Source organism: Chanos chanos, chromosome 12 (assembly GCF_902362185.1).
Source record: "Chanos chanos chromosome 12, fChaCha1.1, whole genome shotgun sequence".
Taxonomy (NCBI): domain Eukaryota; kingdom Metazoa; phylum Chordata; class Actinopteri; order Gonorynchiformes; family Chanidae; genus Chanos; species Chanos chanos.
Genome location: NC_044506.1, coordinates 5,037,674 through 5,059,758, shown reverse-complemented (window position 1 = coordinate 5,059,758; position 22,085 = coordinate 5,037,674). Strand labels below are relative to the sequence as shown.

Sequence of the window (22,085 nt, the reverse complement as noted above, 5' to 3'; positions counted from 1 at the left end):
GAATACGGGAGAAACCGATTACTGTTTGACCCTAACGATTATTGTAGTCAGTGCCTCTCAAGACGGACCTGAAAGGTCACATTAGCTCCATTAACATGGAAAAGGGCAGCGCATTGTGGGGGGGAAAAAAGCGCGGGAAAAGTCAGAGAAATCGTAAGTCCATTTTTTCATCCCCGTTACGCAGCACTATTTGCTCTTCTTATTGCCGCCAAATGATCTTTATTAGATAAACAATTTGCCGCAAATCTGTGTAAGTAAATGTCTATTTTCCTTCTGGCGTAATAATCAATAGACGACCTAAATCACTCGAGCGAATGATAAGGCGACAGTAATAACGGTTTACAGGCAGGTCACAGACATCGCCCGTTACAGCGCTGATGGTGGGGAAAAAAAAAGTTCTGTCTTCGTCGTAGAGCTGCAAATGAGAACGGATGGCTACTGCCGTTGTTCAGATTTCACCCCGTCTGTTTTTACAGACGTTAACGTCGGAGGGGAAATGAACTCCGTAAATGCCGGTCGTTCCAAAAACGATAAACATGCGGCGCGAGGCGGAATCATGGTAAATGTAACCGGGCCGTTCGCTGGAGGAGACGCTAATGGTAGGCTATGGCTCAGTAACGAGAGACCGCGGCACCGTGAGTTGCTAATAGGCATTGTAGCATTTGTTTTACAGTCGTAAAGGGAGCGTTTCCTTCTTCCACGGTACCATTACACGGCTACTTATGAGAATATAGAGAGAGATGGAATGGAAGGGGGAGGGCTCCGTGCAATCTAAGTCCTCAGTAATACACTTGATAGAAAAGTTCAGAATCTGGAATTTTCCCCTTTGTGTAGTGGCATAGCTATGTTCCTTAAATAGTAATAATAATAATAATAATTATAATAATAATGATAATGATACTCATCGTAGCCTCTCTCATTTTCTCTCTCTTTAAATAAAAATCTAACTTTCAAAATGTACAAATCATGCATGGACAGAAGGCACATCATTAATTATTAATTGTTTGTGCACATTATAGATGTTTTACTCTCATGGTGATATCCGTAACCACAGCATGTCAACATTTTAACGATATGCACTGTGCATGCTGTAATCATGTGTGGAAATCAAGAATGAGCTGCAGTGACAGAATTAGAGTCTTGAATTAGAATAACAAAATTCTAGAATCTGCTCTGGGATCTGAATGCGGGGTTGTATGTCATCAGTGCTCTCTCATCACCTTTATTCAAGGTTGTATGATGAGTCGGACATTTTTTCCTATGCAGTCACCATTCTGTCCGCTTCCTAACACACACATGCGCACAAACACACACACACACACACACACACACACACACACACACACACAGCTCTCACGGTGCACAACAGGACTTTAGCACTCACTACAGGCCCTGAATCAAAATGCCTGCCCCTCCCCCCGCTCTCCTTTTCCTCTTTCGCTGGCACCCCCCCCCATCCCCTGAAGGTGCTATTCACACAGGGGGGATCAATGAGATTCAGCTCATTAAAGAGGAGAGCAATGACAGTTAATTAACCCTTACAGGCTTTTAATTCCTCTCCGACCTCAGAGGCAGTCTCTGGTGTTCAGAGGACTGCAGCCTTTAACCCATACCCAACACCGACACGCTTTCTCTCGCTCTGTCTTACCCGAACACAGACCCTCAGTCAGCACAGCACAGCTAGTCTTTCACGCTCGTTCTCTCTCTCGCTCTCTCGTTCTCTCCCTTCTTGCACCAGAGTACAGACCCTCTCTTACACACACACACACACACACACACACATACATACTCTTTGAGTAGAGGACAACCATTCTGTCTTTTGTTTAACAGAATACTAGTCACTCTTTCTTTCTTTCTTTCTTTCTTTTTCTGTCTGTCTTTCTTTTTCTGTCTGTGTGTGTGTGTTCCGTGGAAAATAATAGACATTTTTACTGTTCACAGACTGAATTTCAGTTTGCTCCCTGACCGAACTGAATTTGAATCAAACTGACCTCCCTACACCTCCCTCCCACATCTCAGTTTCAGCCTTTTCAAAACGGGAAAATCTAATTTTGCAATCCCATGGATTTCCATCAGGGTCGGCCCTCAGTTTAATTTAGGAACACAACAGTGAAAGAGAAATTGAAATTACGTTCTATAAATGAGGCATTTCACCATTTCCTGAACTGAACAGGAAGTGAATGTGGTCAACCTCAAACTCCGCTGCTCTGGTCTGCAGAACATATGACCAACCCTGAGACTTGACCACCCCCCTTCCAACCACCTAAACTTAAACACAACCCCCCCCATGCCTCCTTCCAAAAAGAACACTTTATTTCTGCCACTGTCATACGTCTGTCAGTCTGCTCTCCAAATGAGTTCGTCAGGCTGTCTGCTATCTCATACTCCAAAAGCACAGGGTTCATTTAACAACGAAGCAGTAATAATAATCATCATAAGTTTAGCAATAATAAAAATATACATTTTTATAGCCAGCGGTCACAGGCTGAATGACACACCAGTTTCTAAATACACAAAAAAAAAACCCCACTGTAATTACATTTTGTCATTTTGCTTTGATCAATAACACATATGCATAATTATTAATTATTATATATACATTGGGTATATATTATATATATATATATATGTTCTATCTGTCAGACCACTGCTTCCTCTTTGCGGCTCGTTATAAGATGCATTCTGTCCATGGTGTACCATTTTGTGTATTTATTGATGTAATTTGTGTAGCTTTTGCCTATGATGCCAGAGCTCTGTAATACGCTGCACTGAAACAAATTTGGTCACAAGCCTATTAATATTAAGGAATCCAACGTGAACTGGAGTTTTTCTGCCGCCCACCCCTGTGGCTGTTCCTTGCGTTATCTGTTCCTGACAGTTACAGCTGTTTCTAATAGGATTTTGACCTCTGCACCGCATCACTGAACAGGCGGAAGGCCTCTGTGTTTGCCACCTGTAATATAAGACAACCTGTGTGTAGTCAGCAAAAAAAAAAAAAAAGAATACATGCAAATTTGATAGAAAATCGCATTCTTATCCCCACTGTTCCCTCTCACCCCCCCCTTCTCTCTCTCTCTCTCTCTCTCTCACAGCGGATCCTTTGGTGGGGAGTATTGCCACGCAGTACCTGACCAACAGAGCTGAACACGACAGGATAGCCAAACAGTGGACCAAACGCTACGCTACATAGACTCTCTTTCCTCCATAAACCCCCCCCCCCCAGGACCCAAAAAAAAGCACACCCAGTAACCCCCAACCCTGCCCCCCCCCCACACCCCAAACCCATGCCTCCTTTGAACTGTCCTATGTTTCCTTGTTGACTTGAAAGCTTTTTTTATACAGTATGTTGTATGTATACAAAGAGTAGATTGGGATTGTACTTTCCAATACACTGAATGTTGGTATGGTCATCAAAGCTTTATATTATTATTATTATTATTATTATTATTATTATTATTATTATACTCCTTGTTTGGTAGTGTGCCCATTTGAATTTCATGGCTGTAGGAGGAGCTATTCTTCATAACCAGTGTTTCCTTCGGACTCATTATTTTCACTCTGTCAATCAAACCTCCAACGACAGAACGACAGCGAGAGAGAGAAGAGGAAGAGTAAATGCAGATGCCCACAAGGTCATGTGACATCCACAAAAAAAAAAATCCCATGAAATGGATCCTTTTTTTTTTTTTTTTTTTTCGTTTTTGTTTTTTTGGATGATCTTTTTTTTTTTTTCATTCTCCGTCTCCCCTTTCGAAGATGATGTTTACGTGAAAAAAAACCAGAGCCTTCAGCCTTGGTCTATAGTGGTATCACTGGGAATAGGCTCTGAGGATGATGGGCTTGCTGCTAATTGGATAAAGTTGATAAGTTTGTTTTATTGTAAAACAAATAAAAATAAAATTCATTGTGGGAAGCATACAGTGATCACTCAAATAAATAAACAAATAAATACGTGCATTCAAAAAAAAAAAAAAGAAAGAAAGAAAGAAACATACAGTTTGCCAGACTGGTTTGTTGGTTTTATCCCTTCAGTGTTTGTTTACCTTTTTTTCTCCAACGACCGTAAGAACGTTATTCGTCTCGCGATCGCAAAGGGTTGTCTCCATCCTCTTTTTTTTTTCTTTTCTAAGTTTGTTTTTTAATACTCAAGATCACCACTTCCTCTAGGAAATAAAAGTCTTACCACACGTTTAACCAGACTGATAACTGAGCGAAAGCCCCACTGTGTAAGAGTGTTTGTGGCCTGCTAAAGGTTTTCCACCCCCTCACACCCCCTCCTTCTCAATATGACCAATTTTTGGAACAATGATGTCACATTTAGAGCTTAAGTTACACCACGAAGGATTCACAGAACACTCGCCCACACCATCGCCACCGTCTAAACCCACAAACAATGATCCCCCCCCCCTCGTCTTAATTAGTTATTGTGAAAGACGAAAAAAAAAAAAAAACACCTTTATTTTGGCATTCATACATCTGAGTACAGCTGAGCACAGATGAAACTGTTTAAAGTGTTTCTGAGTTTTGATTCAGTGCCTTGAAGAAGCAAACTTTTCCGCATCGATTTCGTCTTCGTTTAAACATGAGTTCACAAAGGTATGAACTCTCTGATTTGAATTCTTTTTTTCACGAATGTTGCGAGGCCTTGTTGTAACAAACACTTCCTTCTGTGTTCTCACTAGTTAATTTCCCAGGTAAAAGCCATATTCACCCCCCCCCCTCTCTCTCTCTCACACACACACACCACAGTTCACAGACACTTTGAAAAGTCTTTGATTGCTGGCTGTCTTCCTCTCAAAAAAAAAAAAAAAAGAAAAGAAAAAAAAGGTTGAGTGTGAGAGAAAAGAGTGTTATGAAAGAACTCTTAACACCAAGACATGTGCAGCGTGCCCTTGGAAATGGGGGAATTTGCTCCAATTTTTTTCCTTGCAGAGCCAATTAAAAAAAAAAAATCCATATCCAACACAGTCCATTCAGCTTTTTTCCATTCATGCAACAGAGGATTTTTATCCTGTTCCAGAAAAAAAGAAAATTAAAAAAAAAATAAATCAGGCAGAAGCTGGCTCTCTGGATTCGTGCTTCTATACCCCTAACAACCCAAACAGCTTTGTATGAAGTGACCGTAGGAGAACAGTAAAACTGTTGAATGGTGTGGAATGCTCAGTGGTGTATTGGTTTAATCTGAAGAGAATCTTCACTTTCATGTGCAAAAGGAAAACAAAGTTTCTGTGTTCGGTGGTTTTCAGGTGTTTTTTTTTTTCTGCTAAGCTTCATCATTAACACCATGACGTTAGGACTCGGACTCAGGGTGAAGCTTTTCAAGGCTTTTCTTACTGATTATCACATCGTTGAAGAAACTTTTTTTTAACAAAGTGATCAGAAATGAAAATCTCTCATTCTTTTGCAGAAAAAAAAAAAGTATGGATGCCTTTTTTTTTTCCTTTGGAGATTCTGATACATAGACTTCAGTTTAGTTTGGATATAGTGTGTGTGGATATGCAAATCACTGGTCTTAAAAAAGAATTTGAAAGAATTTTTGAAATGTCACATAACTCAAACAGTACTGTTCTTCAGTATGAGGCCTGCATACTGTATGCACACATGCACACAAACAAACACAGAAAGCTACACCCACTGATCCCAAACACGAGCACTCATAAATCTTTTTTGTGTGACCTGCCTTCTAAAAAGCACTTTAACAAAAATAAACATGGTGATTTTTTTTTTTTTTTTACTGGTTTTACAATAGCTCTGTTAGGTGAAATAGCCTCACCTACACATCTCCCATTCACGCAAGCAGGCAGTCACGTCACTGATCGTGCAAACACACACATCATGCAGGCAGAACACCAGAAAGGAAGTGGGTAGGTTCACCTCTTCTTCACACATGATAACAAGAGGCCTTCAACTCTCAACCTCCTGAAGCTTGGAGGGGGGGAGGGGGTGGGGTGGGGGGGTTGCTGGTGAGAATCAAATGGAACGGTAGAACTCTGATGTCACAGAAGAAGTTCCAGAATCTCACGCTGGAATGCTCAACCTCTCGTGGAACCAACAGAAGCTTCTGACCCTCGGTACAGTTCTTCTTTCCTTCTTTTAGACTCATTAGATTGGATTGTCCTCTTCTTCATGGGTTGTTATTCTCGTGAAGCTTCATCTCCTGACCGTTGGCAGGCAGTGGGGGGAGATGTGGGGACAGCTCCAGCTGAGGTAATTACAGCTGGCAGTCGGCTCCTCCTCCAGAAGAAGAGGGCTGGGGGAAGCAGCATGGTAGTAATTGCTTGGTGCATTTCTCTCACCTTTCATTCTTAAGTCATCACACCGACTCTTTGGAGCAACATCTCCCACATCTCCCCCCACTGCCTGCCAACGGTCAGGAGATGAAGCTTCACGGGAATAACAACCGTCAGGCCGTGGCCGTGCGTTTAGGACTTGCTGTGCAGACGCAGCGTTGAAATTTTTGGTGCCAAGATTCAACAAATTAGTTTCCGAGCCCATTCAGGTCAACGTGAGGCATATGAGAGTGTATACACATCACATGGCTCCGGTCTTCGTCCCTACAGATTACCGCAAAGCTGGAAACAGTTGAATGTGTTTTCATTTTGAGGGCATTCCTTTTGCCCTGGTACCCAGTGAGTGTATGAATAAGGGAGACAGAACAATTCAGAACAATTCAGCTGGACTGAGGTCAATTCAATTTTAATTCAGTGAATCCAAAACTCGTATTGAAAATCTGTTGATATATTCCAGCCTGTGACACTCTTGTTTCCTATGAACAATCATCAATTTGATCAATGTCCTTAACTATTGTTGAGGTTGCAATGAAATTGAGTCTGACTGTTGGTAAATTTCCCCCACACCACACTCAACAAATTCAGGAGGGGAATCACACAGAAAAGAGATCAATGGCTCGACTACAACACTGACAACTCAAGTCCCTTGAGGGAGGGAGTGCAACACAGCTAAGAGCGCCCACCAGTTCAAGACTTGTCAAGGCTTTGTAGATGAGAACGGACTGCTACCATTATGAAGCCAACTCCTCTGTGAGTCCACATTAACTTTAGTTTCAAGATCAGGTAGAGTACAGTCAGTTAATATATACGCTACATGGATCTTTTTTCTTTAAGAAAGAAAAGGAACAAACGAAATGCAGTTATTTTCACACGGGCAGTCCACAGAAAATTACCGTCCTTGTAAAATAAAGGTTGTTTACGTTATTTGAACGTTGGCAGAGGACGTTCAGACGTTTCTGTCTCTCGTGTTCAGCAATGGTGTGAAGTACCTATAGAGAGGTGATTCTCCAGTTTGACATTACCAGCCCATGATATGCCCAAGCCGAGATAGCGACTCCATTGCACTGGATAGAGCTACAGCTGCTGTTGCACCAGCACTTCCGCTCCGAGAGAGGCGAAAGACACGCGTCCAGACGACGGAAGAGGCACACACAGACACAAAGAAAAGGTAGCTAACGAGCGAAAAAAGCAAACATCTTTTGTATTGAAGTCGGATTTGAATCACCTGTGAGTTGTCTGGCGATGTGTTTTAATGACTGGATGGCGGATGTAGATATCTTTAACCATCGTGGGGAATTGAAGAGAATGGTCCGTCCTAGGACGAGCCGCTGAACCTAGATCAGTTCGATGTCGAGGGATAAAAACGCCGTAAAGAAATTCGATGGTCTAAGATATTGGTCTGGATCGACGATTTTGACTTGTTTTTTCAATCATATATGCTTCTTGTGTAATCGACAAATCATCTTGTTGATTTCAGAGTGAAAGTTTCGTGAACTCGAGGCGACAGGAATAGGAGGAAAGTGAAGCGTTTCCCAAAACGTATATGCGACATCGCCCAATCGATTTCCCTTTCTGCTTCACTTCAGTCCGAGCTAGTTAATTAGATTAATTACACGTTAAACATCACCTTCACGGAGTTATAATTGAAAGCCTCTCAGAGGTCTAAATTGTCACGAGAACGCTAAACATAAACGGTTACAGCGCAAACATTTGCGGAGGTCAGTAATCTGCTCCTGTGGGGTTACGAAAGAAGGAACCGTTTCAGAGATAAAGTGGGATAAGTTCAAATGGACTCGTATGTTAGCTTTGAAAACCGGAAAAAATTGCGTTAAAAGGACGTATGGAGCTGTGTTTTGTTGTAAAGTCGAATTAAAGGTCACCCCTATATTTGAGTTGGTTGTACATTCTTTCATGTTGTTGTTATGTTGTTTGCATAATGTGAAGCGCTCGTTGTTTTTTTGCTATCTGACAGCAATCTATTGTTTTTTTTCCACCCTCTTTGAGGTCGGTAGCATGTCGGATGAGGATTCGCGTGCCAGCACTAGTTCTTCTTCATCCTCATCTTCCTCTTCCACTCATCAGCAACCCGAAAAAGACACGCCTAGCAAGAAACGAGACGGTAAAGCAAGCATGAGCAAGACCTCCAAACTACTCTCCACCAGCGCGAAAAGGTAAGTTCTCAAAAGCCTCCTGACAGTTCAGAAAAAAAAAGATGAAACTTTTGAAGGGCAAAATGTTCACTGTGATGTAGCCAGGATGCTTGAGAATTAGCTATCAACACCTTTGGAGCGTAGCTGATTACAACCGTGAAATCACACCTGTGATGGAGTACAGAAGAAAGGTCCTGTGTCTGTTTGCAAGTTAATGCCCAACACTTCTTATTTGCATGGTTCTAAACCTGAGTCGTTTTGTAAAGCTGGTATTGGCTTTCGTGTCGTCTTTAAAATATCGCTTCAGTGGTGCGAAAAAAGCTTGAGAGGAAACCCGTTCATATGTTTATTCAAATAGTTCGTCTTGTTTTTCACCTTTGTGTGTGGTCTTTGGCCTGTCGGTGGTTTTACAGAATTTGAGTAATAGACATGATTGTTGCAGTTGTGTGTGTGTGTGTGTGTGTGTGTGTGGTCCAGTTATGGTTTCATCTATGAATGATTCATGTTTTTTTGTGTGTGTGTAATTTCATGAACGATTGATTTATCTTACAGAATTCAGAAGGAACTGGCTGACATTATGTTGGACCCACCACCAAACTGCAGGTAAATCTCTCTCTCTCTCTCTCCCTCCTCTTTTTCTTCATTCTGAAGATTTGCTGATCACACCCCTTATTTGGTAGTTAGGAAGCAGCAATGAGAACCCAGATGGTTTTGAATGATAAAGATAATGGACTGGCTTTTTTTTTTTCTCCTTACTGCACTTTCACTCTCTGCTGCGTCATAATTCTGCTCTTATGTGTCATCTCTTAAAGTTGCCATAACCTTCAGAAACATCTTTCAAATGGCTGTGGCATTTTTGGCTTTCCCGTAGTGAACCTGCTCTAGCCCGGGGGGGTCATGTTCTTGTATTGTGCCCTGAGGGTCATTTTTGGGTGTGCTGCGGTTGGCAGGGCACAGTGGCAGAGCGGTATCAGGTTCTGGGTTTAACTTGAGTCCACTTACAGTACGACGGCTTCGTTTGTTGCTTTTTTTGACCACAGCCAAAAAAAAAAAAAAAAAAAGCCACCCTCTGTTTCTCTTGGTCATGGCTCTTGGCCTGTGGAACAGTTGAAGCAAGTTTGATGCCTGTAGGAAAACGTTGCACGCGCAGAGTGTTCTGCAGTGGAATGTTAAGAGAGACTGAAGGTTCTAGAATCGGTGAGAAAAGCCGCCTGCGGCGGAAACTTGAGCTTCTGTCAAATTTGACTGCAGATTGTGCTATCAAATTCATCTACATAGAATTAGAATGTCATTTGTGTAGCCTTCATCTCCACACGATGTTTTGGTTTCGTTATTTTTATTTGCAGAAAAATGTCTTTTTTGTTGTTTTTGTTGTTGTTGTTGTTGTTGCTGTTTATTTGATCCATGTTCTCTATTTTATTGATGGTCTTAAAGAACTCTTCAGAAATTAAGAGATTTGACGTGCTGTCCTTGTGCACACAAACAACAAGAGGTTATTCAAGGCTTTTTTCTTTTTTCTTTTGCATGTCATTATTATTCCTGTCTCAATGTTTTTCAACATCTAGTTTTTGGACTTCTGGTCTTTTTGTGGAAAAATCCTTAACTATGTACATGTGGTTCTACTGTTTGGTAATTTGATTAGATGAGTGTGTGTGTGTGTGTGTGTGTGTGACAGTATGTCTCATGGGTGCTGGACTTGACATGAAGCCAGTGTGAAATGTGGCATTTTTTTAAAGGAGAAGTTTGCAAAACCATAGTTCTAGCTAACATGTGGTTTGCTGTGTTAAACAACACCCCCCCCCCCACACCCTGTGGGTCATTCAGTCTCCACATTAATATCTCCTCTAACTGCATCTAGACCTTGAGGTGAGAACTGATAATGTACAAAGGCCCCAGCGTCTCAGACGTAGTCACATGCGAGTCTCTGTAAACAGGCGTTTTGTAGATAGAGCCAGTAGTTTGTGTCCCATAGATCTGGCATATTTTTTGTTGTTGTTAAAATCAGCTGACTTAACAAGTTTGCCATGGCTGAGGCTTGCGGGGGGGGGTTTGAAAGTGAGCAGCACCGTTCCCATCAGTCAACAGCACCACCGCAAAACAGGTAAAAGTGTAAAAGGTGGTGTTGACTGACTGACTTTTTGCTCACTTGTGTGTGCTCTCTCTCTCTCTCTCTCTCTCTCTCTCTCTCTCTCTCTCTCTCTCTCTCTCTGTCTGTCTGTCTGTCTGTGTACATATTTTGTGCTCTTTGCTTTCCATGAAATTAAGCATTTGATTTTATAATGTGAGTAAAGATGTCTGAAATGTAGAGCTCTGTGTCACTGGTGCCCTAGTAATGGAGATGCTGAGGGGCAGCCTGGTTAATCCCATGAGGGATTATGAGGTTTAACACACACACACACACACACACACACACACACAAAGGCATGGCCCAGATGCTCAGACTGGAGTTGGCAGAGAGGGTCTTACACTGCCCATCTAAGGGGTTTGCTGAGGTCTGGTGGTCTGTCCCTAAACTTTTAACTGTACCCTCCCTCAGGTCCAGGGTTTTGTCGGGTCCAGGGTTTTGTCGGGTCCAGGGTTTTGTCAGATTCACTGAAACCTGCAAGTTAGACGAGCCGCAGTTGCTTTTTTTTCCTTTTTTTCTTTTTCTTTTTCTTTTTTTCCCTTCGCACAGCCAGAGCATATGCCCAGCGCTAATCAGGACTTTGGAGAGAGAGAGAGAGAGAGAGAGAGTGTGTGTGTGTGCGTGTGTGTACATATGTGTGGTGGGGGGTGGTCATGGTATGTGGTTTTAAAGTGAGCAGCCCCATTTTCATCAGTCTACAGTACCACCACAAAGCAGGTAAAAGTTGGTGTTGACTGTCTCTCTCTCTTTTTGCTCACTTGTGGTGTGTGTGTGTGTGTGTGTGTGTGTGTGTGTGTGTGTGTGTGTCTCTCTCTCTCTCTCTCTGTATATATTGTGCTCTTCTGCTTTCCTGAATATATGCCTAGGGCTCATCAGGACTTTGGAGAGTGTGTGTGTGTGTGTGTGTGTGTGTGTGTGTGTGTGTGCGCGCGAGTATGAGAGTCAGACTAGGAGAGAGAGAGAGATTGATCTCATTGGAATAAGCATTGCAGCCTCATGTGCAGTGCGGTCTGAGTCACACACAGTGTTTACAGCAGTAATTCACACCTTTCAACATGTGTTTTTCAGCGGTAAAGCCATCCTGAATGGATGTGTGAGTGAGGAGGGGTTGTGTCTTGACAAGACCAATCTATTGCCATTTTCACCGGGGGGGCCTGCAGATGTCTGCAGTATTAAAATGAGCGTATTGGATTAGCCTCCGCTGAAGCCTGTAGTTGAACTGGGCGCTAAAGCTGTTTCTGTCCTGTACGGTGAAGAATTTGAGGCTACAGTCTGTGTGTCGCAACACTTTGGTGTTTTTGTTTTGTTATGTTTTTTTTAACACCACATCTGTGAGGCCTTCTCTGTTTTGTAAACAGAAGAAAATCTCTTTGCTTTCTGTGTCACACGTAGAATGTGGTCACTCAAGAAAACATGGGAGGCTTTGCTTAATTAGGCTAATTCGAGACAATAAGGTTTTTTTGTTTTCCCTTTATTCAGCAAAAAAAAAAAAAAAAAAAACCCACAGAGCACAACCTGTTACTTCATTGAAAAATTTGAATGCTGTGTTTTTTTTTTTTTTTGTTTTTTTTTTCTTGTTTAGTGTTGTTGTCTTTTAGAAGCCACTGATTGTCTTGTATGCAGTGAGAGTGTTTCGTCGTCCTAGATCAATTTAATGCTAGTCAGAACTCTTCAGAACTTAATTTGTTTTTGGTTTTATTTTTTTATTATTCCCCCCCCCCCCATCTTTTAAACGTCTTTTTGTCTGGGAAGGGAGAGTTCTGTCTCTACATATGTCGGTCTGTATCGTGTGCATTTTTTCTCTCTCCCTCCCTCCTCCTGTTCCTCCCACTATCCTCCCATGTGGATTTTTGCCTATGGGTGTCACTCGGTCACCCCGGATTCCAGGCATTCCAGGGCTTGGTATACAGAGCTGCTGTGAACTGAAAGTGAGTGTGTGTGTGTGGTGTTAATGCGTCTGTGATTGGACGCAGTGAAGTGGTCTCCGTGGCCACACATTCTTCTTCTCCTCCTTTTGTTTACAAGTCTCTCAGTCGCATTCTCCCACCAGAGTCTCACACGGGCAGTCTGATCTCTGATAACACGGGTTTTGCTCTTCTCTCTCTCTCTCTCTCTCTCTCTCTCTGTCTGTCTGTCTGTCTCTCTCATTGCATTGCATTGGTTTGTCCGAAGCATGGCATTGTTCTGTGTGTGTGTGTGTGTTGGTTTGTATGAAGCATGGCATTGCGCTCTCTCTCTCTCTCTCTCTCTCTCTCTCTCTCTCTCTCTCTCTCTCTCTCTCTCTCTCTCTGTCTGTCTGTCTCTCTCTCTCATTGCATTGCATTGGTTTGTCCGAAGCATGGCATTGGTGTGTGTGTGTGTGTGTGTGTGTGTGTGTGTGTGTGTGAAGCATGGCATTGCGCTCTGTCTCTCTGTGAGATTTTCTGGCTGTTATAAAACACTCACTGTGCCCGTGACCTTTCCTGCACAGCCACTGCAGTGAGCTAATGTTTATGGATGGTGTCATTTCAAAGATCGTTGAAACACACACTTCCCACACACACTCACACTCACACACACGTGCTTATCCACTGAGGCCACCCTCAGAGTGTGTGTGTGTGTGTGTGTGTGTGAGAGAGAGAGGGAGAGAAAAGCTGAGGTAACTGAAAAGCCATCCATATTAATTAGGATTTCCGCTTTGGCAATGTGGTGGCCTGCCCACATTCCACTCTTTCCTTTGAGGGTCCTCCAGACACAACCAGATGCCTCGGGGTGACTGGCCAAGGTCCGTTTGGCCTTGTCTTTATTAAGCATTGCTTTTACAACCCAAGTCTCTCTGTCTCTCTGTCTCTCTCTCCCTCTCTTTCTTTCTCTGTCTGTCTCTGAAGTTGAAACAGCCCTGTAATCAACTGATACTGTGAATCAGCCATGAGTCTGTTTCACTGCTTTCGTGGTACAATTTTTTTTTTTTTTAACATCTTGACCTGTTTTTGGAAAACCAGTGACCTTTTGTCAGACAGTTTTCATAATCAATACATGGTTTTTTTCCTGTTTGTTGCTGCGGAGGATGCCTGTAGACACTTTTTAAAACCAATGACATTACTGAGTATACTTTTGTTCCTGTTTGACTGGACGAATACTTGGATGTGGGAGGGCCTTGTTGCACAGACAGTTCCCCACAGACAGACGTACATTTTTACAGGTGGAAACGATAGCTTGTGACTCACAGCCCTTGAAAGACAGACGCTGAAGAAATGGGAAGAGAGATTGAGTTTGGTTAAGCATCAGTAACGAGCGATGATTTGCTTTGTCAGGACCATAAACAAGGTCTTTGAGGAGAAGCTGTGGTTTTTAGAAATGGTTAGTGAGGGATTAGCCATCATCTTCTGAAGTCAGCGTGAATTCTGCTGGTATTTAATCTCCTTTGACAACTCGTGTGTGTGTGTGTGTGTGTGTGCGTGAAATAGACTCTTTCATGTTGATGCAAAAGACATTTTTCAGACTGGAAAATGATTTGATATCACATATCATGTGTCAAGACTGTCAGAGCCTTGTAAAAGTGCTTAATGATTGCCCCTCCCCACCCTATCGTGTGTTTTTTTTTTTTGTTTTGTTTTGTTTTTTCACGCCATAATGTCTCTTTCACTTAAGATCGTCGATCAGATATACGCTTCAAACCGTTATTGACTTTTTGACCTTTCGCTTGGGTGTGTAAAGCAGTAGACACTAATTTTCATTTCTCAACTGATATCTGTGACTCACTCTCTCTCTCTGTGTCTTTGTGTGGAAAAACACACAGCGTTGGGATCTGTGCAGTGGATGTGAACGGCTGGGCTCTTTCGGGATACTGTGAGATCTTTGTGAGGAGGAGAGAAGCAGCTCTGTTCTTTCTGTGTGTGTTTTTTTTTTTTTCCCCCCCCATTTGCATTCGTTGTAATCACAACCGGTGCAAGTTAGAATGTTGAATGATCCAACAATACGCGTGTGTGTGTGTGTGTGTGTGTGTGTGTGTGTTCAGCGTGGGGGTTAAGATACAGACCCAGGGCATTCTGTGGTCGCTCCCACTGCGGTTGCCCCCCGCTTTGGTCACAAGGAAAAATCTCTAACCTAAATTTATCTTTATCTTCCGACCTCAGGTTATACTTAGGTTTATATATGTGCACAGAATTGTTTAGACAGGGGTGGTGAAGGGATTTGGCCAGTGTATATTTAGCTAAATTGATTTCGTTTAAAGAAAGATTCACTGTGTAGGAGAGAGAGAGAGAGAGGCTAACATACGCGGTGTGAGTTTCGCAAACAAAAACAGCTTTATTTAGTATCTTCAAGTGTTTGTTCGGCTGACTCTGTGTTGCTTTGATGTGGTGGCGTTTGCCTACATCACCAGCTGTTTTGAATATTTCATTGTTTATTCGATTTTTTTTTTTTTTTTTTTCCCCCTCTACTCCATCTCGTGTGACGTTTTCGAACACGTCGTGTCGTATTTTTAATAAACTGCTGAGTGGGAACGTATCATACCTGTTTTGTTTTTTTGCCTAACCCCCCCCCCCCCCCCCCCCCCCCCCCCCCCCCCCCCCCCCCCCCCCCGACTCCTCAGAAAAGCGTGTGTATGTATAGTAATGAATAGAAATTGGCACAAGGCCACGGGGTTTTGCTGGAAGCCTTGTTCGCCCTCAGTCGGCTTTAGGAATGCAAATACAGTCTTTTATCTCTGCTAGCAAATAAACTCCGACTTTGTTTTTCTCCGGCACTGATCCTCGCTTCAGTCGTTTGGCAGGTTGTGTCGTAGCTCTAATGAATAACTAGCCGACGGGGAATATGTTAACTAGGCAAAAGCTGGAGGAAATGTCACGACATCGTCACCCCCCACCTCCCGTAAAATAACTACTGAAGACTTTATGAAGATATTTCCATCTATCAGACGAAAGGGGGGGGGGAAATGATTGACTGACTGTCACAAAATTAAACAGTGCTGCGATTTACAGATTTCTTGACATGACAGCAGATTCGTCCAGTGTAAAAAAAAAAAATAAATAAATAAATAAAATAAAAAATCACATCATAATATTATAATGCTACAGAAATGTCTCTTAAAAATGACTTCTACTGAAAGTGAAGTCTCAAGCAACTGTTGATGTAGAAGAGAGGACTGTGAAGAATCGCAGTGAGTGTGTTTGACAGTTTTGAAAGACACAACAGACTTTTGTTTGCCCCTTTAGCGCAAACCTTTTCTGTTTTTGGGGGGAGGGGGGTTAAATGAATCTTATTTACTTGATTAAATATTGTGCCAATGAATGGTAGATCTGATTGGGTAACAATGCTTGGGGAATGCCTGAGAAATCATGTCTCCCTTGTTTTGATGACTGTGATTAACATGTTCTGTAGATTTTTCCTCCACTATGATAATGTTCTTCCTTCAGAATCTGTCATTTCTGTCCGCAGTGCTGGGCCTAAAGGAGACAATATCTATGAGTGGAGGTCGACCATTCTCGGCCCCCCGGGCTCTGTGTATGAGGGTGGGGTCTTCTTCCTCGACATCGCTTTCACACCAGACTACCCCTTCAAACCTCCCAAGGTACCCAGTCATCACTCACTCTCTCACTCTCTCTCACTCTCACTCACTCTCTCTCTCTCTCACACTCACTCTCTCTCTCTCTCTCTCTCTCTGTCTTTCTCTCCCTCTCTCTCTCTCTCTCTCTGTCCCCTGTCCCCCTCTCTCTCTCTCTCTCACTCACTCACTCACTCACTCACTCACTCACACTCTCTCTCTCTGTGTTTCTGGTTCATTAATCAGTACCCTCTGGATGTTGACCAGCGTCAATTACTTGTTTAATTTCCATGCAAATCGCTCACCATGTGGAATTATTATTATCGGAGAGCAACTGAATTGGAATGTGAGCGCAGGAAGTCTTAAAGGGGGGGGGGGGGAAGAAAGTTTCATCTGCCCAATTCCACCAGCAATGGCGTCTACGTTTTCATTTACGGTGCAAGTTATAAATCTTAACTCTTCTTGAATCTAATAAGCTTAGTTTTCATTTCTCAAAAACAGTTTTGTTTTCATTTCGAGGGATGTTAGACATAAAATGCAGCCACGGTGAACAACAGATATGTTCATCAATCCCCCTCTACTCTAAGTCAAAGCTCCACTACCTGTCTGAACGCACAGTTAACCTCTCTACCATAGCAGAGCGGGCTGTTCAGACAGCCAAGGCTTTAGCGTAGCGACTCTTTCAGCTTTTTGCAGACGGAGCCCTTAAGCAGAAGTAATGTTTGCCCTTAGTTTTGGGTGAGAGAGGCGCGTAACCCGAAGAGTTTTTTTTTTTTCAGTTTCTCAGACTGTAGCATGTAACACAGCACCATGTTTCAGCTGTTTTCTGCTCTGCTCTGCTCTGACGCGGAGTGACTGAGGAGAATATACTTAAAATGGAGGGATGGTGAAAGAGTGAAAGAAGAAAGGATGCGACAGAGGAAGGATTGTGCAGCATGGTTGATTTTTGTGTGATAAGCGCTATATGATTCTCTTATCAGCAGATAACTATTTGCTTGGAACATTGCCACTGATCTCTTTTTCTGTGTGTGTGTGTGTGCGGGTCCTGCTGCTCACGTTTGTTTTGGAGTTTATCCGACGGCTGGAAAGATTCACCCATGTGGACTTTTTTGGGTTTTTTTGTGTCCATCTCGATTAAGGAAGCAGTGTGCGTTTTTCGTTTTCCTTCAGGTGACCTTTGTTTTATTTATTTGTTTGTAAATGTTCCAGGTGACGTTCCGTACGAGAATCTACCACTGCAACATCAACAGTCAGGGTGTTATCTGTTTGGACATCCTGAAGGACAACTGGAGCCCCGCCCTCACTATCTCCAAGGTGCTGCTGTCAATCTGCTCCCTCCTCACAGACTGCAACCCTGGTAAGACACGCCCCCTTGACAACCATTCACGACAACCGCCATGGCATTTTTTTCAGCCTAACCACAGTTCCAGTAAAACCTCAGTAACGGTTAAACCAAATCAAATCCAGACAGTATCTTATATTGGAATTTGAGTGCAGGGGAGGTAAAAAAAACCCCCAAAACAAAGAATAAAACAGGTTCTTAGGGTATTTTAAACGAATATTGAAGTGTTGTTACTTTTACCGGAGTGGTTCTTAGGTTGTTTAGAAATGTAAATAAGTTGATGCTAGTGATTAGCTGGTCACGGGCTTTGGCTGCAGCGTCTGTGTCGTATGCTGGAGCTTTGCCAAAGAGACCTAGACTACAACAGGGCAGGTACACTCCAAAAAAAAAACCCACCCTGGCAGTTGCAGGTGTGAGCATCTATCCAGTACCCTGGTGCTCATGTATGATACTGCATACACACGTGTCGGAAGTTCTTTTTTAGTTACGTTGTCGAATTGTGATTGGTCTCTTTATTTTTGCGGTTGTTTGTAGCGGATTTTCGCGTAGCGTTTGTTCAGCTCCAGGTGACCTGTTTATTTCGACTTGCTCTCACACGCCGATTTTCTTTTTTACCCTTTTTAAGCACTGAAATCTCCCTTCTCTGTTACTGTCACTAACGACATGAAACGTCTTCCCCTCTCCTCTTCTCTCCCAGCTGATCCACTGGTGGGAAGCATTGCCACCCAGTACACAACCAACAGACCGGAGCACGACAGAATAGCCAAACAGTGGACCAAACGCTACGCCACATAATCGCGAGCAGCCGGCCAAAGAGAAGAGCTGCTTCAGGGTGGGGCGGAGTCTGGGGTCGAGGAAGATGAAGACTGCGAGGGGGGGGGCGGTAGAAGATGGGAGAAAAGGGGTGTGTATATGTTTTCGGGAGGGGAGGGGAGGGGAGGGGAGGGGAGGGCGGGGCACGGTTGGAGATCAAAGGGGTTAGGGAGGATTTTTATGCGGAAATTCAAAGTCTTATTTTCTGTTATCCCACCAGCCCCTCTCTCTCTCTCTCTCTCACCCCATCATGTTGACTTATGATGATTTTTGTTTTCTGCTTTTGTTTTTCTTTTTTCTTTTCTTTTTTTTTTTTTTTTTGCCCAAGTAGAGTTCATTCATGATTTTGGCAATAATGGATTTTAAGGTGTCTTCCCCTGTTTGTGTTCTGTTTGTGTAAATTGGATTTAGTTTGGATGTCTGTGAAATGACCTTAACTCGCCATCCTTTAACGCTTGCCTAACTGTCTCCACAGCATGGGCCTTAGGCTACACCTCTCCACTGAAATGTGAATTATTTTTGTTTTTGTGTTTTTTTTTTTTCTTTCCCTCCCTTTCCACTGCTATTAAAGTTTGATGTATGCTGCCTTTTAGAATGTCCCGTGTTCATGTTTCATGATTGTAACTCCGTACGTTGGTTTAATACTGCCACTTTTCTGGTGGTATGAATGAATTGACGTTAACTTGGCACGCAAAAAAAAAAAAAAAAGCTGCCAATAACTGGTGCGATTTCATTAATCTCCCAGACCCAGGTTCATAAGTGCATCATAACGATTATTACATAGGAGAGGAAATTACTCAAACTGAAACATTTATTTGAACTGCTGTTGAATGCAAATGAACTGAGGTTTTAAAGCATGTCGATATCGCGGTCGTTTGGTTTCGCGCGGGTATTGACCGTAACTGTTGGGAAAAATTACCACAACGTCTGAAGTGTATTTTCAGATCATATTTTAATTTGACTTAATCTCCAGACACAAACTACATCAGACACACACACGAGGTTTTCTACTCGCGTGGTGTTTCAGAAGAAGAAACTAATTATTGCACCAATACTTTCCACTACATAGTATTCTATGCAGTAAAGTAAATAATAATAATAAAAAAAACCTACAATAAAAAATAAATAATATATATTAACTACGACACAAAACGTATTGCTTTTAGTTTAGCCAGTCACTTGACTCACACACCCACTCTCAAGACTTAAGTACCACAGATCAAGGAAAGACATCACAGGCCTTAAAGGAAAGCACCTTTCCCCCCCCCCTACTGCTACCAGTGCATTTGACAGGTCATTGAGAATTATGCTCAGAAGAATTAAACATATAGTTGCCATGATCACTGATTATCTGTGAAATATAATAGGAAGACCAGGGGCCAGGGCCAGTACTGGAGAGCTTAGAAAATAAAGCTTGTCTTAATTGGAAAGAGAACTATTTCAACAGTGCATTACGGTATGCTACAGTGTCCACGGGTTGACTGCAACATGATTCTTGATAAAGGGCAGGCAAGGCAAGCAGTGTGTGTGTGTGGGGGGTGCAGGATTTGGCTCCAGTCCAAATACAACACTCCTGATTCAGCTGATTAAGTCTCTGATGGAAACCAGGGGGGGGCACTACACAAGAAAAGAATTTCCCAGTCAAATCACTCTCTCTGAAAAAAAAAAAGTCTACAGTAGGCTTCATAGCTGCTCTTTACAAAATAGTTTTGATTTGTGGTTCAAATGATCAGACCTACTGTGACATTGTACTTTGTGGAATCCAGCCTATGTGAGCTGAATCAGGTGTGTTGGGTTAGGGGGGGTGGGGGGCACTGTATACACTGTGTTCACACAGAGAAGTGAGGTTTTCTGGCCCTGGCCTGGGTTAACACTAGGGACAGTTTTTTTTTTTTTTTCCCAGGACCACAACACTCGCATTATAGAAGTGCACTTAACAGATCTAAACCCTGTCGTTTAGAGGAATGGGGGGTGTGTGGGGGGTGGTTGCTGGTCCCCTACAACCCCACCCCATCCCACCCCACACTAGGGGGGGGGGGGGGGGGGGTCAGATGTCGTTGGAGGGTGTCCCCTTGCTCTTGCGCCCGGGGAGGGGGAAGGCAGACTTGCTGGGGGGTTGCGTCAGGCGGCTGGTGAGGGTGGTGAAAGGTTCGATCAGGCTGCTGCGCTCCGCAACGCTAACCTCCCAAAGCTTCACCTTCTCCCCCCTCGCCCACTGCTGGGCCACCTCCTGATCCACCTGTCGACGGTCACGCAGGTCCGCCTTGTTTCCCAGGACGATGACCGTCACCTACGGCGACAGAGAAGGACTTTGTTGAAGGTTGCAATTGTCATCCGTGCAGAAATTAGAAGTGGCGTCGGATAAAAGCGTCTGCTAAATGAATAAATGCAAATGTATAATGTGAACAAAAACACCTGAGGAAATGTATCAGTTGAATCAACGAAAAGATCTTATGTCAATTGGTCACTTAAATGATTTGCATTCTGTGCCAGTCACTGCTATGAGAAGTCAGCTACATCTATGGTCAAAACAGTCCGCAACATGTGGTTTCGCAATGTAAAGGAGGCTAGCCACAACTGTTTCAGCCACCCTTCACACAGCACAGATTTTTCACAGGTGGGGCACGGTACGTTACCTTCAAACACGTTAAGATAGAGAAATAAAGAATAAAAAAAAAACTACACAGTCCAGCGTTATCTACAGGATTACCTCTTTCTTATCTCTCGATTTATCTATTTCCTTCTTCAGAACATCAACTTTCTTGAACGACTCCAAACTGTCGACACTGTACACCAGGACAAATCCATCCGCAACAGAGAAATAGTGCTTTGGTAAATCAAGGCCGTCATGGAGCCCCCTGGTGTCGTACAGACGTAATTGTTCCCTCACACCGCGGTCCGTTTCCACAGAAGCGACATAGACATCTTCTTGGGTTTCATTCGATTCAGAGCCTAAACGGAGAGGTTTTCATTAAGTAGCTGACGCCGTAAACGAAAGATTGTAACACTTACAAGTTATAAAGTTCAGTTATACAAGATAAGAATAACTGTTATCAGAACAATCGTAGCATTATACGAATAGTGGTAACAGAAGGACTTGAAATTTCATTCGCATCCTGTCACTGGAAACGTACGAAAGATGGAAAGGAGGACAATTGGACCGTTTTCAACTCACCCACAGTGTGATTGCCGTAGAGAAGCTGTTCGAGAATTGCCGTTTTCCCCACCGATGCCAAGCCGCAGACCACAACTTTACAGCCTTTTCCCATCGTGGGCTAGCTAACTTAACCTAGTAGGCTGAAAAGTAAGGACAAATGAAACAGGTAGAAAAAAAATCATAGCGACCTTCAGTGACGTCGATATGTTCAAAAACCTTCTGATAGAAAACGAGGCACTGTATATAAAGAGGCGACAGTGAATTAGAAATGTTTCATTTGCAAAATGCTGCGGCTGCTTCTAACAATGCAGCCTATTCAGGGTTTGCATACTACAGAGGCTCGCTAACGTTAGGTAACCAAGTAATTCAATTTAGAAGATCTGCCTTCAAGCGTTTCTGCTAACAAAGATGACAGTTAATTCGCACCAATACCTGCTTGCAAGAGAGGGACGAAATTCCCAGTCATATGCAACGGATAGTTTTAAGAAGCTACTTTCTGAATAAGTTTGTAGGATGTGGTTAGCTCAGCTGTGCCTGTAAAAGCGACTTCCGCGAAACTGTCAAAAGGTTCTTACTAACAACGTCACATCCGTCAAACCAAAAAGGAGACGTCTACAACCTTTGACTTCACAATGAATTATTCAGCTCGGCAGCAAATGTCTCCCCTCAGCAACCATTATGAAT

General features: G+C 43.0%; 3 protein-coding genes across 3 annotated transcripts in view; 2 read left to right on the top strand and 1 right to left on the bottom strand.

Moving 5' to 3' along the window:
- LOC115825011 (ubiquitin-conjugating enzyme E2 E2-like) overlaps positions 1-3,190 on the top strand; it is a 38,886-nt gene extending 35,696 nt beyond the window's left edge. Inside the window, exon 6 of the mRNA XM_030788734.1 lies at positions 3,093-3,190. Within this exon, the coding sequence (XP_030644594.1) occupies positions 3,093-3,190 (98 nt within the window). The remainder of the gene's footprint in view (positions 1-3,092) is intronic.
- Positions 3,191-7,394: 4,204 nt separating this feature from the next.
- Positions 7,395-18,338, top strand: ube2e1 (ubiquitin-conjugating enzyme E2E 1). The gene is made up of 6 exons (XM_030788691.1): positions 7,395-7,458; positions 8,295-8,461; positions 8,993-9,043; positions 15,984-16,116; positions 17,299-17,446; positions 18,129-18,338. The coding sequence occupies exons 2-6, from the start codon at positions 8,304-8,306 to the stop codon at positions 18,224-18,226; spliced, it is 588 nt and encodes a 195-aa protein (XP_030644551.1). The 5' UTR covers positions 7,395-7,458; positions 8,295-8,303; the 3' UTR covers positions 18,227-18,338.
- A 1,953-nt stretch (positions 18,339-20,291) lies between these two features.
- nkiras1 (NFKB inhibitor interacting Ras-like 1) lies at positions 20,292-21,534 on the bottom strand. Its single transcript, XM_030789440.1, has 3 exons — positions 21,420-21,534; positions 20,955-21,196; positions 20,292-20,534 (listed from the first exon to the last, which is right to left on the bottom strand). The coding sequence occupies exons 1-3, from the start codon at positions 21,511-21,513 to the stop codon at positions 20,292-20,294; spliced, it is 579 nt and encodes a 192-aa protein (XP_030645300.1). The 5' UTR covers positions 21,514-21,534.
- Between the last annotated feature and the right edge of the window lie 551 nt (positions 21,535-22,085).